This window comes from Euleptes europaea, chromosome 12 (assembly GCF_029931775.1).
Source record: "Euleptes europaea isolate rEulEur1 chromosome 12, rEulEur1.hap1, whole genome shotgun sequence".
In the NCBI taxonomy this organism is placed as follows: domain Eukaryota; kingdom Metazoa; phylum Chordata; class Lepidosauria; order Squamata; family Sphaerodactylidae; genus Euleptes; species Euleptes europaea.
Window position 1 is genome coordinate 27,442,233 of NC_079323.1, and position 18,063 is coordinate 27,460,295.

The window sequence follows — 18,063 nt, forward strand, 5'->3', positions numbered from 1 at the left end:
TCATCTTGGACTTGGACGGCGCTGTTGATTAAGGCTGACTTGGGAGAATGTCTCCATGAAACTGTCTCCCCCCCCCCCCCCCACGGACAAAACTTTGGTATTCCCTCCTGGGGAAAGGGCAATCAGCTGATTTTGAATTTCTACCTTTCTAAAATAGGAACTGGAATATAGAGACAACCCAGTGCCATCCTTCAGTGATGCAAAGACAAAGGGCTTTTTTCACCCAGAGCGCAAACCCTTTTTTAAAAAATAGGCAAACCATGCTGCAAACTGGGTTTCCTGCAGCCAGTGGAACGAATACTCATCACTGACTGAGGGGAAGGTACATAATGCTGTCCTGTAACAGCCATTACGAGAATGTGGGAGATTTTAACACTCAAATAAAATATAGTATCTCTACAGCCTTGTTATGCTTTCCAATTACATTGTTAGCTAAAAGGAGCTGCGAGAAGCCCACTGAATTCTGCAGCTAATTTCTACTAACAGTATGTAAGTGTAGATTTCATGTTTATATAAACAAATCAGAGGGAACCGTGCAAATACTCATGAGCCTGTGTACTCCTCCCCCTTTTGCATAGTAGATACTTTGCGCTCAGAAATAGCCATAAGGGCAGCCATGTTATGTGATGGGGAAAGAGACTGGGTATTGGGGGAAAGAATCTGGGACCTTCTATATCCAAGCAGATGCTCTACTACTGAGCCACAGCCCCTCCCAGCACTTCATATTAGAAGTGTCACCTGTTTTGTTGTGGAGAATGAAGTGGAACATTTCCTGGGAGAAATGACCCCATAGTGGGTTTTTTTTAAAAAAAATCAGGAATATAGTCAGCAGAAAGGTGTTCTTAATGTAGATGCTCAAATGGAAAGGTTCTTACACAGTTCAAGGTATCTGGTTGGGAGCCACTTCCAGAACAAGCCCAGTGACACAGACTTAACTCCAGCATTAGAACTATACTTTTCACATACGAGTAAGGGAAAAGATAGATATGTCTATTCTACTTACAAAGGGTGAAGCGTAGATATTTCTGCATTGTATCGCCTGCACAAATGGTGGTAATCACTTCACAGGGGAGAAGTGCCCTTGACACTTGAACAGAAATCGTTTAGTGATTATTATTACATACCTGCTTATAGTATACTTGCCCAGCCTTTTGAAACAAGCCATGCTTATGGTGAATGGCGGTTTTTAATACGGTTTGGAAACCAGTCAAATCCACACAAGCACTTGACTAGGGTCATAGCAGTTTAAATTGCTGTGCTGTGAAACTATCTTGCTGCCATTCTTCAGCAGCTGCGGTCCACAAACTACTTCCCACTTTACAGTTTTGGTCTTTCGCATCAAATTTTATTCTCCTCACAACAGAAACCAACAAATCCATGACAAGTTGCAAACAAACAAAAAACCCCCCACTTATTTAAACCTGTCCCAGAAATTCTTACTCTGTTTGTATTATAGCTGGATTGTGGTTCTTAATTTGTTAACAGCTTTTTAAAAAAAAACCATCATGGTTTATATCTTAATTTTTACTGTAATACAGAGAAAAAAGTCTGGGAAACCTAGTGCAGGTAAATACAGTGAAACACTGTTGAGAGATTTAAATATGAAACAGCATTTAAGACCAGTCTTAGGGGGGAAAGGATCTACCGTTTACTACGGGTAGAAGGGCTTGAATGTGGAAGAAGTGGTTTTTAGACTACTGCATTCCCAATAACACAGTGTGCTCTGGACAACTCATTGTACAGTGCAACTTTCCCTCTCTTGCTTTAGATTGAACCATAACATTTTCAGCCTTCCACTGCTTACAGCAGGCTGTAGCTTAATTCCTCACATACTATATTGTTCACCTAATGTCCTCTACAAAATCCCTCATTTAAAAACAAAAAACCCAGACATTTCTCTAAATGCTTGTATAAAGCTGCAACACAAAAATGCTCCATCTTACAAAATCCCCAGCAGTTGGTGACAGACCAGTGCTGCAATACAGAATTTATTGGTGTGTGTGTGGGGGGGGGGGACGGAAATCCTCTGGCTGAGAGTGTCATCATACATTGTGGCCAAACGGCTTGTCACAGGAGGTTTTCAGCTCCACTCCCATAGTGATTCTACAGGGTGTGAGCCTTTGTTTTCTGGAGGTAGTCGGGTGTTAGGGATAGACCAGTGAAGCATGCAAAGAAACAGTGCAAACAACTTTTAGGAACATTACTAAAATATTGCTTCTCAACTTTTTTCCATAAAGCAATATATATTGGCACTCGTGCGTGAGATTAATTTAACTGAATTTTTTAAAATAAATGTTAACACTTCAAACATAGTAACACTTAACTGCGGCCTTAAAGCCGTAGCGCTAAGGTGCACAAGAACAGGCTGTCTAACCGGCGAGCCTTCCCCAAAAAACAAACTGTTCCTAAACTAGATCAAACACTTAAGTGTATCTTACACTCAACTCAGGTAGTTGCAGAAAGGATACAATAATCTGAAGTACCCGCATCACAGTGTAGCTGGTTAGATGATCTACAGTTTGCTCTTCAAAAAGAGCTGTGCAAGTAATGAGGGAAGAGTACAGGGCCTCAGTAGTCACTGCACTTAACAATGTTCAAGAGCTTTTCATAATAAAGCTAATACCACTGTTGCCATTCCTGGGCATTTCGTGTTTCCTTCTTGTGAACAGAAGTTCAGAGTAAAGGAAGGTACTCCTATAACCCTTGTGTTTTCAGGCATGTCCAGCTTTGACAAACAGCCAGGTTATCATCGCAGTCTCAAACCTCCCTCTCCTACGTTTCGCTCAGTGGAGGCAGCATTGGTGGGTCCCCAATATCCACAGTAATGTTAGTGTAAAGAGGATGCTGCTTCTTGGCCAAGACTTTGAACTCTAGAGAATTCATTCCATCGTCCTTCCATGTTGTTCTTGTGTGCAAGACGACAGGCCTGAGGGGAAGAAAAAGAAAAGTGTGGGTCTTAGTCTTGCGGTCTACTAGCCAGCTGTCGGGTACAAGACTACAAAGAGGTTTTCTAGGAAAATCAAGCGGTAGGCTACAGGCATTCATGTGTGGAACCCAAAGTAGCCAAAAGCTCGCTAAGAGTGATTTTGAAGGCCTTTCTCTCCTGCTGGAAAAAGATTTGAGGTAGAAGTGCTGCGCCCCTGTACCATGTTAAAATGCAGGCTTTAAGGATAACGGGGGGGGGGGGAGTTGATGTGGTTGCCACATGTATGAACAGCCATGTCTAATAGGAAGAACAGAGAATAGCTCTAGGTAAATGTGTCCAAGCAAGGAAAACAAACCATACTTACCTTTCAACATTCTCATCATGGCCAGTAATTTGTTCATGGTCCATCATCTTGTAACGCCCAAGATGCAATGGGGTCCGAACTATTTTCATTCCTGCTAATCGAATCCTTTTGATATGAAGACATTGGTGGGGGATTAGTAAGGGATTTCAGAGAATCGTTTCTTACCATTAAAATGGCCAAAGCAAGACTGATTTCAGTACAGATGAAAAACAGAGGGACTGCAGACATCTCCCTCAGCTGACTAAGGTCAATCTTACATTGCACTGTGAAGTTCTGCAAACTGAAGAGTCACTTCAGGTTTGGATACTTTGGTTCCCCCCCCCCCCGGGTTAGGGGGTAGTTATTAGGCCGGGAGTGGTGAAGGTCCCCTGACCATGGCTGCTTCAGGAAGCAGCACAAGGGAAAACGTTTCCCTTCTTCAAGTCCGAATACGGTCAGCATGAAACCCACAATGAGTGGTTGCATGTAGTGTGCTGCGGCAAGAGCCTTTGCCACTAGCATCAGGCCCAACAGGAAAAAGAAGCCTTGTTTCAAGAACTCTACCATCAGATGGGGTAAGGGATGTTCATCTTCAGTTCTCCATCCATACTTCGCAATCTATTCCTTTAAGCTTCAAATGCATTCCCTTGAAAATCGTTTAAGGGGGGGTAGAATAAGGAGCAGCACAAGAAAAATAACCCTGCCAAAGAGATAGCTTATCATGAAACTATAGCAGTCCCTCAGGGAATCTTCTAAGTGAGCTCTAAAACAATCAATATCCTAACATCCAAGCAGTTTTCATAGGCTAACTCAACACCTTAGTAGGACAAAACCTCATGTGCTTCTACAAATCTGAAGGTACAAAGCTCTCCAGATGCATCTTGTTGAAAGCCACATTTGATTCTGAGGCCAACACAAAATGACATAGCTCATGTGAACACAAAGCTATCCATCCATTAATAATTTTTATAATTAAATTTGAAGAACACCAGCTTAAAGGTGAACTGGCTCCTTTGAAGCATTTGACTGACCATTGTGGGAAACAAAATGCTGGATTAGAGACAGAAACTGTTGGAAGCAAAAGGGCTAGTACTAACGTATGTTCTTAGTTTTAGGTGAACATCTGTCCCATTAGATCTCAGTATTTAAGTAGTTCATCCCACCTAAGGTCAATTCCAGCCGTCTGATCTAGGTTCCTCTGTTTAACATTGTCATGTCTTCTGAAATGAGTTTCATCTTTTATCAGAAATGCTAGCCTATGAGGATGGCTTACTTTTAGGGCTGTGCATATCGGGTTTACCAAACCGAAAATAAACCAGAAAAAAGGTAGTTTGGCTTTTTCCGGGTTTATTTGGGGCCGAATATTGAAATAGAGAATAAAGCCTAAGACAGATTGCCAATAGGTTTTTGGCTTATTCACCCTTCGGCTTCCTAAAGCTGTTATCTATGAATTTTTTTTTAGGAGCTCTGAAGGGGGCATTTTTAGAGGTAGAGTTACCAAATTTTCTGCAAGGGACTCTCCTTGCATGAACCCCAAAAGTTGGGTAAAGTTTGGGTCAGGGGGTCTGATTTATTGGCCCCCAAAGTGGTCACCCCTTTCTCCATAGAAAAGCAATGCACAGCAACATAAGTGGGACTGCATATAGCCCACAGTTTCTGCTCTGGTAAGTGATATAAAGAGTTAATGCCCTTTTCAAAAGCAGCATTTTCTGTTTGATCATGCCTTTGCATTCAACTTCCCCAGCTCAGGAATACAATGCTTGGTAGGGTTCCCTTTGTTTGAACAAAGCATTCCATTTATATTTTTATAATCTGTCAACAACATCCAATAATGGGAAACATGCAAAAATTTTGTTCAGTTCCTTCAAGAATGTGACTGCTGTAGAAACAGTGAATCAGCCTAGTCAGCATGAATTATGGTTGTTTTTATCAAACCAGCAACTTGGCTAATCTTTAATGAAATTCTCACAAAGAAACCATGCCTTTGTAGCATCACCCAGTATCCTCTTACCCCAGGCTGAATCCAAAGTCCCTCTGGCATGATCTTGTATTTTGAAACAGCCCCCTCCTGCTGCTTGTTATCACAAGCTGCTTTTGAAACGCCTATGCTTGGAGAAACCATCAACAGCAAATGGATTCTTGTTTGTTTAAAAAGTAACAGAGCCAGAAGATCCATTTCATGGATTGCAGCCCTGGTGTGAGTAGCTGAGTTTTGCACTTTAAAAAGATAAAGCACTGGGTCATTTCTGACCCATGGGGTGACATTCACATCCCAACATTTACTAGGCAGACTATGTTTACGGGGTGGTTTGCCAGTGCCTTCCCCAGTCATCTACACTTTACCCCTAGCAAGCTGGGTACTCATTTTACCGACCTCAGAAGGATGGAAGGCTGAGTCAACCTTGAGCCGGCTACCTGAAACCAACTTTTGTCAGGATCGAACTCAGGTCGTGAGCAGAGCTTTTGACTGCAGTACTGCGGCTTACCACTTTAGGACCCACTAACGTCAGTGGAAGCCCTCTTAAGGGTAGACTCAGGACAGCTTTCTTGAGTCTACAGCCAACTGATTACCCACTGTATTTCCTCAGATACCACTGAGTAGCCAAGCAAGGTATGAACTACTCAATGGCACCAAAGCAGTACCACAGCTAGCATGTAAAAGAGTCGTACGGAGGAGAGAGGACTCTTGAGAAAGTAACAAGAAATGTGGGTTTGACTTAAGTCTTCGGACTATATCTGCTACAGCAGTCGGCTGTCCAGTCACTCATTTTGGAATACACAGGTCCTTCTCTAGGTGTGCTCTTGTAATGTCCTATCCCCTTTATGAAACCTCTGGTATGTAACACCCTGTGATATCACCTCTTTATAATGTTCTGAAATGACTTGTTTTATGCTGCCTCCTGAACTTACCTAATGTTACTTAATGATTTTTGCTTCCACCCCAGGCTCTCGCCTTAAGACTTCTTAGTTTAACCTGAAGAACAGGACGGCTTAGTTATATGGAGCAGAATGACAGAACGGTCAGTGTGTGGGGGTGGCTGTGAGGTCACAGGGGATCCTTTAATTCTAAATAAAGTGACTATTTTTACTTCAACAGAAATAGAGCTTATTTAGTAGTATATCAAAATAATTGTTTTGGTGTGGTTCAAAAGGGTAATGGTTTCCTTAAAACCACTAGCTTCCTGGTTGCAAGATAGGTGCAGGTGGTCCGTCTTTCCTAAAGTTTCTTAAATCACAAAGGCTTATTTTCACCATCTGCCACTTAGGCAAATATCTTCCACCCAAAGAACACAGTCTTCTTTCAGTCCACTTCACCGGACTCAATCTCTCCTCTGTTTTCTCACACAAACTCTCTGAACAAACCCAGTCAACTCTGCCCCCTACGATACTGCTGCCATCCAATCATATCACACTTCGCTCACCCTCCAACACCCCTCTTTCTTACCTTAGAGGCCTGCATTTTAAACCATAGCAAACACACGTAAAAAACAATAATTTGCAGAAACAAAACATACCCAAAATATTTACCGTATTTTTCGCTCCATAAGACGCACTTTTTTCCTCCTCAAAAGTGAGGGGAAATGTCTGTGCGTCTTATGGAGCGAATGTGCGCACAGAGCCGGCTGGGCGCGCTGGGAGGCGGGTGGGGAAAGCTGGCTCGCGCCGTTCCAGCGCGCCCAGCCGGCTCTGCGCCCCGCCAGCCTCCCAGCTGGGAGGCGGGCAGGGCGCACAGAGCCAGCTCGCGTCGTTCCAGCGCAAGCCGGCTTTCCCCGCCCCGAAGGCCAGCTGGGGGGGGGGGGCGTCTTATGGTCAGGTGCGTCTAATGGAGCGAAAAATACGGTACATAGCAAACGTTACAGCCCTGCTCCAGGTGTAGCCTTGTACACCAGTCCATAGAAGTTACTGAGCAAATTTTAAAGCTTTCCCCCAGTCTAACTAAATGGGCGCTTCTGCCGGAGGAAGAGCCACTTAAGCTGGAAGAAGACTCCCTGGAGGATGGTTGGATCCACCCCAGTATGACCAGCTACCAAGTCAAGCAAGAAAAACATTGGATGACCTTCAGAACCCACTCCAGTATTACATGTCCACGGTTGGTATCCTACCTTAGGTTGGAGGAAGTCCCTCCAGATTAAGAAGCCAATGGAGGAAGAACCACTTAAGTTGGAACAAGTCTTCAGACTCTGCTTCATGGAACGGTGGGATACAGGCTACTGACCTCTCTCTCACACACTTCTTGGAACCTGCTAAACTTAGGCTGCACAGCTAGACAAGACTGAGAACTATGACTGGATCTCCTGTCTCATTAAACTTATCTAAATAGCAGCAATAGTGGGACCAGTGCCACAGTGCTAGGTAAGGAGAGTTAAGTCCCCCTTTTCCCAAATGTAAACGGCCTACCTGGAGCTGCTATTCGTTCCAGTAAGGAAAATGTTTTCACCACCAAGGGACCAATTTATATCAAAGGGCATGAGGGAAAGGATTAAAATAAAAATAAAAGACACCATGCACCCACTCACAAAGTTCACCCCCTATGTCTGCTTTTTAGAAATGTTTAATGACACACATGATCACATCTCAGATACTGTCTAATTGTGCATTTCCTCAACAGCAAGAGATTCAACTTCTGTCCCTAAATCAGCACAAGCAACAGAATGATCGCTCTCCCTGCCTTCTTTTAAGGCAGACAAACACTGCGTTTGCCACTAGCTATTACATCAGAGTCTGAATAAAGTATAGTCTGACATTTTTCAAGGGCCATTCTCAACGGCCCAGTAGTACCTTTCCGCAATGTCATCATGCACACCACTGCGGTCCCAGTAGGTGTTTGGAAACCCATTTATCTTCATGTAGTGAACTGGGGTCAAAGCAGACACACCACCGAAGAAGGACCAATATGGCAAACTACAGGTAAGAAGAATAAAACTTATGTCAGGTTTTCAAACAATCTTGCATTGCACTGTTGAGGTGTACAGATTTGGCATGTATGTGGCTAAATAACAGACTCAAATACTGCGTTTTTTATAGTCTTCTATGGCTCATCAACCTGATCTTGCACAGGTGTGTCATAAAACAAAACGAAAATCAACACAGCTTTGGAGAAGCAATGGCCCAGCTACCCAAGACAGTCAAGACTAGCAAACAGAAGACTGCCACTTTACAACTTTTTTACAGAACACCTGTGATGCTTCCCTCACAGACATAGCAGTAGAAATGGAGGGAGAGAGTGTGTTCTACCCAGTCACACTGTAAGAAACCTGCTCCCACCATCCAACTGTCTGGCTAATGTGCCAGGTCCCAGTGACTGACTGAGAGGTGCCTGTGCTTGTCCCAAGTACTGTTCTGTTAATAGTTTAACATATAATTCTAAAACTTTAATGGTGACTGATTGTATTTTAATAAATATTTATATATATATAAATATTGTTTCCTGTTTTATACTGATTTACATTCCCCTCCACATCACAAAATTTTAGGTTGTGGGCCTGCTATGTCTCCTCCTGGTGGGCAAAGAAGGATTTAAGACAAAAGGCAAATGAAACTATTTCCAGGCACCCGTTGAAAAATGGGGATATCAAAGCACATGTCTGTTATTCTTTATGGCTTATGAGAGTCAGAAATGAGATGTGAGCAGCTCTTAGTACCTGATGCCTTTCGAATGCTGATTCTGGCATCAAGAAGGCACTGCCTTACACTAAATATATTTACCCTCGTTACTGAGAACTGTTAATGTAATGGATTACCTGTACTGTAACTTGTCTATGGCACTGGACATGTGTTTGGGGTAGTATTCATCACAAACATAGAGATTATAATCGTTCTCTGGAACGAGGTCTACATTATGCAGGAGCAGGCAGTCCCAGTCATCATCCTTCATGGCCTCACGGACGCCAACGTTAAGGAGCTTTGCTTGGTTAAACCGACCATTTCCAGCCTGGAAAAAAGAATGCGCAACTCACTACTGAACACGACAGTGAAGCGATCAAGGGACAAGCGTCTGCTTGTAACATCTAGGCGGCATTGTGCTTGTGGCCACGAGACCCCCTGGCATGATTGGCTTCCCTGATGTGATAGCATGGAACATCCGGTCACTGAGGGGAATTAAATAGGTTGTAGTCCAACTTCTGTGAGGGGAGGGAAATGTATTTATGTATTTATTATTCGTTCTTCTGTGCCGCTCTCCCTGACGAAGCCAGGCTCAGAGAGGCTGACAACAAAATTAAACGAATTAAACAACAATTAGGTTCACTAAATACAGTTAAAACCATTTGTGTAATAATAGCAATAATGATAAAAGCCCAATATATTAAGCGATTGCTAAAATCAGAATACGCTGGTACATAAGTAACCAAATGGCGCTACTCAGTGGTGTCTCCAGTATGCAGGGCCAATAGGGCAGTCAACAGCAGCAAGTCCCCCCATCTAGTAATCAACTAGCTAAAGAGGGGAGGGGGAAAACAGGGAGGCCAGCACTAGTTGAAAACCATAGCTGGCCTCAACCATAAGCCCGGGGGAATAGTTCTGTCTTACAGGCCCTCCTTAAGGTCCTTGACCTCATTTGGAGGCTATTTTACCAGGCGGGGGCCAGGGCAGAAAAAGCCCTGGCTGAGGACAGCCGGACATTCCTTGTGCCATGGATCACCAGCAGATTGTTACTTGACGAACAAAGCATTCTCTGGGGGTATACCAGGAGAGGCAGTCTCGCAGATACCTCAACACATGGTTTCCTTACACAGGAACAAGACAGAGTACTAGGAAGAGATCCTGGGACATAGAGAATCTCATGGCCAGAAAGCCCCAATATAAGAAAGTTGAAAGAATTGAACAGAGGCAGCAATGGACTGTGAAAGAAGAACCCAAAGAAGAAAAATAAAGCTTAGTGGGAGCAGATTCCCACTGGCGTCCATCCTTTACTATGGTTTCTGCTAGGTGTTTTGAAAGAGAGAAAAACAGAACCCAAACAGATCACATGGGTAGAGAATGTAATGCCACAGAAGGATCCATGTTAAAAGTTTGGACTAAGGTGCACTCGTAGTATTTTTCCTTGCCTGGTAAAAGTAGCACACGTAATTCAAATATAAACCCACATGCAATTTGGAAATCTACATTATCCCTGACATTTCATCTTTCCACTCGGCAGAAGTGCCAAGTAAAGCAGCTTTTGCCTTTATAAAACTCCTGAACAGCCTTGTGAACACGGGGGGGAAAACGATGCGCCTATTCCCCCACACTGTACTTCAAAAGACATTTGGAATGGCATGTTTTATTCAGAAGCTATCTACACTCCTCACAGGAGACAAGCAACATGCCCTTGGTCTTAGTTTACCTGGTGAATCAAGTAGATGCGGTAGTGAAGCTGCTGACGCTGGAGGAAGGGATGAAGGTAATAGAGCAAATGGCGCAGCTGTTTTTTACGGTTCCTGTGAGGTACAATGACTGCCGTTTTGTAACGAGCCAGGCAGTGGGGTGGGCTGTAGTGCCCACCTAACTGGACATAAGGATTTTTGCTGATGATTGTTCTTTCACTGGGCAGTGTATTAAAGGTGATTGTTAAGGGTCCAACTGCATTAGAAAACGGGGTAGGGGATAGAACAAAAAAGATGACAACCATGAAAATTGGGACAACTCACAAGCTTGGAATCACCATTTACATTCAACAAGATACACCTTTCCCCCAAGCTGGCAGGTAGAACTTACACATAAATATCTTCCTTCTAAGAAAGTGTCCTTACAAAAATATATGAAAAACATTGTTAGAACGAAAAATTCATGCGTAACTGCTTGGAAGAGTATAGAGCAGGAGCCAGCAAGAGGCTAACCCTCTCTCTTCCGAAGGCTCAGTTACAACATCCATGTGGATTTTCTATTTCAGCAAGTTTTTCCTATATATTTCTTCAAGGAGGAAAAGTGCTTTAGCGGAATCAGTCCTAAGATTGCTTTGAATAGCAAGAACCATTATGTATACAATCCAGCTTCCTGGGGTCTGTGAGGTCACAGAGCTTCAATTAACATTTTTAAATTAAAACTGTTCCATTTTCACAATCAATAGGAGCCTGGACGCCAGAGGCTTGGTACAAAGCCTACATTGACTAATTCTTTGCTACCCTAATCTTGCTTGTGTGAGAGTAACCAATAGCCATGCCAGATTGTCGCTAAAGATGACTTTTCAGTAGTATGGCAAGGACATTACCAGAAGTTTGCAGGAACCAAGACTTCATTAAATGATATTTGTATTAGTAGTTAATTGCAAGGAGCCAGTCTGGGAATCGATTTTTCTGACTGAAAAGTGGGGGTAACAATACAATGGGCTGAAGGGCAAATGTGCTACAGATAAGAGAACTGTCCATGTCCTTGATTCTTGCACAGAGCAAAGAATGGATCCTGTTCTTAAGAAAGTCCAACAGTGGCCACTGTACAAGAAGGAGATCTCACAACGTGCTCTTATTTTCCAATTTTTCCTTGTAAAGTGACAATATAATAGTTCATAGTGGAGCAACATTATGAGTCCCAACCCCTTTGCAAGATCGAGTTCGATTCACATTATTTGTTAGAATAGTTTGAAAAATAATTATTTTTACCAATCAGAGCAAACTGTAATAGCTCAGAGTACAAAGCATAAACTTGGGGACAAGGCAGAATTTAAGAAAAAAGAAAAAAACTATTAGAAGTTCAACACACTTAATGGGAAGGAAAGAAAAACCCACGTTCACTTACTGAATATTAAATGAAGGGCAACATGCTGACCAAAGTGAATAAGAATATCATTCATGTCAAGATTATGGCTAAAATAACACTTAAAAATTCGACTTGAAAAATAATTCCACTGTCTGAGCTAAAAACTTCAAAATATTCTGATGTAATAACCTGAGAAATTCCACAGAGACCTCAATGTCGTATCACTTTACATGCAGGCATTTATGTTATGATCAGTTATACAACCTAGAAATGTGAAAGATTCCCAAGGGAGTTTTTGGTGAGCACTAAAAAAGAAAATCTATAAAATATTTTCTGTCTTAGAATGAGTGAAATACTTTTCAAGACAAGGTTTTAGTCACCCAGAATGCCTACCGTGAACATTCTAATGTAAGAATTTACAGCATTAGATAATAATTTATGTGTATACTGTAGACAACTTTAAGTTTTCCCACCTCTCAGAGGGCAAAACCCAAGATAGATGTGCTAAAGTAGCAAAGGGTGTAGCAGTTCTAATTTCTCTCTCTCTCTCTTCAATATTGGGTATATTTGCTATCTTGCTTATGGAAAACCAAGGTATTTATCCCTTTAAATAACATAAATATGCCAAACAGTACAATTTTATATGCTAGTCAAACTATAAATTATGCATTTACCCACTGGTTAAAGCAAGAGCATACGTTAAGGTTTGCCAAGAAAATATTGCAAGTATTTCAACAGTTCCCCAACATTTCTGCTTAGGGGGAGAAGAGCAGGTAGGAGAGCTGGCTTTAGTATGTACCAAAGACTTCTAGGAAAAACAAACAATAGCAGTCTCAAGAATATAAAAATTAGAAGTTAAGATATCTCAAGCATGAAGCAGAATGGACGGGTACCTTAACAAGCCAAGGGCAGAGGTAAAATGTGGTAGGTCTTATAGTATTTAAAACAGAGATTAACTTAGATGATACACTACATAAAGATTCAAGAGAAGCCGAACTGGATGTTTTCTAGTAGTTTGAGGACAGGAAAGCCTCCTAAGTAAAGTCCCATCCCAGATCGCATTCCACCTATTGAAGAATCCCTCTCTTTGATGGGTAAACTCAGTTCCCCAAGGCAGACATTCTAGGTAGCTGTGGTAGCCCAACAGAAAAACCCACAAATAAAGCTGTGTAATACCTTTTATTAGGACCAGCTGAAGTATCACAACACAAGTGTGTGGCTTTCGAGTTCTCCATAACTCTTCAGCAGGGTTCATGGAACTTCTCTTGCCAGTGCCATCAAGACACTGTCCACTATTCCAAGAATTATAGTAAACTACACCTTGACTAATCATTGGGTACTGAAGTAATAACAGTCTGGATGCAGATGAACCAAAGTGCAGTTCTGCTTGTACATCAGGGCTTTCCTTCATCTCTCCTTTCTGCTGAAGCCCTTCGTGCACCTCCCTACCCTGACAGTTCTCATGACGGTCAGCAGCGTAGGATGTAGCAGAAGTGCCTTTTCCTTGACCAAAGAGAAATTTTACATTTATCTCTGCTGAAACTCATGTTGTTAGCTTTAGGCCAATTTTCCATCCTGTCATGATCATCCTGAATCTTAATTCTGTCTTCTACTGTATTTGCTATCCCTCCCAATTTAGTATCACCTGCAAATTTAATGAGCATCCCCTCTATTCCTTCATCCAAGCTATTTATAGGGCAGATCCCTGGGACACTCCACTTGTCACTCCTCTCCAAGAGGATGAGAAACCATTAACAAGCACTATTTGGGTGTTAACCAGTAGTAGCATCCAAACCATATTTTACCAACTTGTCAACAAGAACATAATGTGGAACCTTATCACAAGTTTTACTGAAATAATAATAAACTATGTTCACAGCATTCCCCTAATCCAACAGGGGAGACCTCTAGATCCATGTCAATAATAGATGCTTGCAAAGCATTATGAAAAACAGGAGCTGAAATAAGTCATGTGAGAACAAATCCAAAGTCATGCAACTACCCAGATGTAGAACAAGATCTGAGTACAGTAGCACCTTAGAGTCCAACAAAAAATGTCCAGGTTATAAGGTTTTGTGACTCAAAGATAACTTCATAAGATAACTAAGAGAACCTATACTTGGAAAATTTTCTTGGTTTGTAATGTGCATCTGCACTCAATTTTTATGCTGCTTCTACAGACTAACACAGCTATCCACCTGAAGCTACCTAGTTTGCTGAAAATGTATTTCCCTCAAAAGTTATAGAATGCCACATCATGGCTTGCTAAAGATCACTGGATGCTAATTGGTAGCACTCACACAAGTTAGTGCTACATCTCAGGACACCAAGGTCAGCATACTGAATAATGAGAGTTAATTATACGGGAAAAGCTGCTTCCTCCAAAAGGCAGCAGCTTCTAGTGCAAGTTTAATACATAAGGGAATGCAAACACAAGAAAAAACAAGCCTACCTGCCAAACACTATATACCTTCAATATCAACAACAAAAGCACAAAACAGAAGGATCTGTTGTCATACTCATGTAGAATGATTCTCAAAGGCCTATCCGTAAAAGCTCACATGTGTTTGCCCATTCAATATTTGCCAGATCAGATTAAAATATGAAGTTGAGCTTTGCTCACAAGGTAACGTTTTAATCTCAAAGCAATACAGGGTCAGAAGATAGACGTCTGTTTTACCAAACCACACCAGGTTATTCTCCAAAGACCCAGAAAAGCATAGAGACATTTTTGGCAAGGACTGGGTTGCTCAAAAAGTCAGAGCACCTGACAACTTCTATGGCACACAACTAGGAAAGAGGAGCTTGGAGGAGGAAGAACTTGCTGAACCTGTCACACAAGATCAGGCGTTCCGAACTGTGCCTGCCTGCCTTGAACTGCTTTGGCGCCTAGGCTTATAGAAAATATAAAACTGAAATTGCTCCTGGCTAATTGCCTGACTTCGTTCCAGATCTTGCCAACAATCCAAGTTCCAAATTAGTATTTCTTCCAGTCTTATCTGAACTACACTTTTAAGCACAATTGCCTACATTCAATTTTTAACATTAGATTATCATAAAAGCATTGTTACAATATAGGATAAAAATCAGAAGAATCTTGGAATCCAATAAAGTTATTCCAGTAATTGCTATGAGCCATGGTAATATAAAAATATGAATGATAGTTCTACCCTTACCAAATAGGTCAATTTAATCATATTTTATAACAATTCTACTTTGGCTAGCATCTGACTATTCTATCTCAAACAAATTTCTGTCTACTGTATATTCACAATTAATTCTTCATCCTCAACTTTATGCAATTTTAAAGCAAAGAGTCCTGCAGCAGCTGAAGTTCCCAAGATACATGTTTCATATAGAGTTATTTTGTTGTGTAACAAACTCTACTATCTGCCAGCCAAGGATAAAATATTAACCAACATAATGCTGTCCGATGACTCAAACCAAGAAGAGGGACAAGTATCTACAATTTTAAATGGACAGAAAGATATTCTATCATTTCAACATATAATATATACAAAATTATGAAGAAGGAAGCTTGCAAATGTTTGGCAACTCAAGTTAAAGCTGTCCTGACCTGTATATGCCTTACATATGTTAAACAAATCATAAGGCTGGATTGACCCAGATCAGTTTGTGAGGGGAAGGGCAAAAAGATATTTTTTTCATTGTATACATACCAAATATTGGTGACTGTGGTGTACAGTACGGCATAGTTTCTTTATCACGAGCACGGATAAACAAGCTGAGATTTGTATACACATCTTCTGTTTTTGAGTAGTCCAATGGTTGAGAAACATCTAAAAAACCCTGAAACACACTTGAAGCTCCACCTCGATATAATATCAAAATGAATATTGCTTGAAAGATGACCAAGAAAAGAAGGAAGCAAGGATTTTCAACTCGAGAAAGGGACATTTTTCCTCCAAAGGCCTTGTACAAGATTTAGGTGTGCTAGAAATTTAATTCTTCAGTACACAATAATATTTTAAAGGGATAGGTATTAAAGTAAGCATTAGTGTTGGCCAGGTGAAGGAGGTACATAGCATCTTTTAAAAGAACCTTACATTCTCATATTATGTGACCAGCATATTTATTCAAATGTTTTCGACTTTAACCATTTCCTGTGCTTCTTTATCCATTCTTCCATCACTCAATCTGCAATGCAAATGAAAAAAGCAATACAAACTTGTGAAAATACAGTTGCATAAAATTTAACTTTTCTTATCAGATACAAAAACATTTAAACTATGGCTAGGCATATTATTTTAATTCAGACATTGGTTGTCCCATCCTCCATAAGGGATCCCAGATTTAATCCCGTCATCTCCAGTTAAATAATCTCAGGTAACATGGCTCAGAAACATCTCCTGAGGGCCTGGAGAGTCAGTTCCAGTCCAAATCAACAGTGCTAAACAGAACATTAGAGTACATAGCAGAAAATACTGGGCTACATGGACGAAAAGATGGATTTGGTGTAAGACAGCAATATACCTTGGGTGGTGGCTTATGAATCTCTTTCTCTTCCATATTTAATAAATGTAGATTTACTTATTGCCTACCACTGAGGTTGGACTACAGCAACCGGATGGCGAAACTGAATTTATTTCACCATTGTTACAGTGCAATTCTGAATGGGGGGCGGCGCCACAATGGAGCTGGAGTGACCCCTACACCGAAGTCTGTGCCATGTGTGCCATGCAAAGTGGCGCAGTCACCAGCACAGGGCATCTTACTCCAGCCCTGGGAAGCTGCGCAGTAGTGCAAGCCTCCTGTGCCCGTGCTGCCTCCCTGGCACATATCCAGTGCACCAGCAGTCCTGGGGGGCATTGCCAGGGGTAGAGCTGACTTTAGGCAACTTCCAAACCCCTTTCAGGCTGAAAATGCACAGTTTTGCAGGTGTCAAGATACTCCTGCAAAATCATGGTGCAGCCCCATGGAACTCTATGGGGAGTTCCAGGGTTCCCCCCCCCCAAAAAAAAACTTTTTTTTTGTTTTTTCAGCTTGCTGTACTGGCAGCTGCCACCGACCCCACCCCCTAGGAATGGGCTGTTAGTTAATACAAACTTTTCCTTTCCCATGGAAAAAGACATTTTCAAGATGCTTAGATTTTAATATTTAAAGGCCACCAATCCATTACATTTTTTATCCTGCTCTTCATCCAAGAAGCTCAGAGTGACACAAATGGCTCTTCCTACTTCTATTATATCCTAACAATCTTGTGAGAACAGAGAAAAAGTGACTAGTCCAGGGTCACCAGTAATCTTCTAGTGGGGACTGGAACTTGGGTCTCCCAGGTCCTCACAAATTCTAATCATTATACCACACTGGTTCTTGCTAAACTATGGTACAGGTTCATTCTTCTGCAGTCAAGATGAAATAATGTTACAATTACTGAATAATCCCCAGTTACTTGAAGAAATAAATTGTTACTTTAAGTGACAAATTAATTTAAAAAACTGAATAATGACATGTTGCAGGTTGTTGTTTTTTAAGTATTGTTCTGCCACTTCAGGCATCCACTGTGAAAGCATGAACTTTTGTCTTCGAAATAAAAATAAGGAAGGCTGATGGCACAGCAATTTAAACTATTTGAATATAACCCTAAGGATGGTGCATTTGAACCTGGTTCAATAATCTCTAGCTATCCTTGTCACAAGGCTCACAAAGCTGATTATAGTTAGATTTTGTGCTAACTAGTGATCCTCTCTTCTTCATATCTTTTTTAGGTTGCAGAATACTTTTTCTCTGAAGCATGAATCAGCTTCCCCCTACCAAGGTTTCTCAGCAGTTTTCTCTAACCTTCAAAAAGCAGTACTCTGAAAGCACAGGGAAGATACTCAGTACAGCAGATCACTACACATGGGAGTTTCTTAGGGTTGATTCTCAGAGACAATTTTCAATATTTGGAATAAAGCCCAGAACAAACATCACAAAGCCTCCAAGACTTGTTTTAATCAATGAAAACCCAAATCTGACTCATATGTGCAGGATTGATGGCAAACCCTAAAAGTGAGCTATAAAACCCAATATCTTACTTTTCAGTAGTCAATTCTTATGCTCAAGCTGCTAGTTGCATGATGACCCTGTTCCCATACATTCTGGGAAACGGTAGGGGAGA

The 18,063-nt window shown here is 41.5% G+C and overlaps 1 protein-coding gene across 1 annotated transcript; it reads right to left on the reverse strand.

Annotated features, from left to right (window-relative positions):
- Positions 1–2,772: 2,772 nt before the first annotated feature.
- Positions 2,773–16,017, reverse strand: LOC130485170 (beta-1,4-galactosyltransferase 3-like). The gene is made up of 6 exons (XM_056858290.1): positions 15,623–16,017; positions 10,594–10,829; positions 9,011–9,201; positions 8,049–8,171; positions 3,291–3,395; positions 2,773–2,926 (listed from the first exon to the last, which is right to left on the reverse strand). Exons 1-6 carry the CDS (start codon positions 15,858–15,860, stop codon positions 2,773–2,775), a joined length of 1,047 nt encoding a protein of 348 aa, XP_056714268.1. The 5' UTR covers positions 15,861–16,017.
- Positions 16,018–18,063: the final 2,046 nt, after the last annotated feature.

Bases quoted from the DNA above. Each gene is read 5' to 3' on its own strand.
- LOC130485170 (XM_056858290.1), bottom strand. From the start codon at position 15,860: ATGTCCCTTTCTCGAGTTGAAAATCCTTGCTTCCTTCTTTTCTTGGTC. The intron at 8,172-9,010 runs GTAATCCATTAC...TCTTACCTGTAG, and splicing joins ATAGACAAGTTACAGTACAG to TTTGCCATATTGGTCCTTCT. The intron at 2,927-3,290 runs GTAAGTATGGTT...TCTTCCCCTCAG, and splicing joins CATGATGAGAATGTTGAAAG to GCCTGTCGTCTTGCACACAA.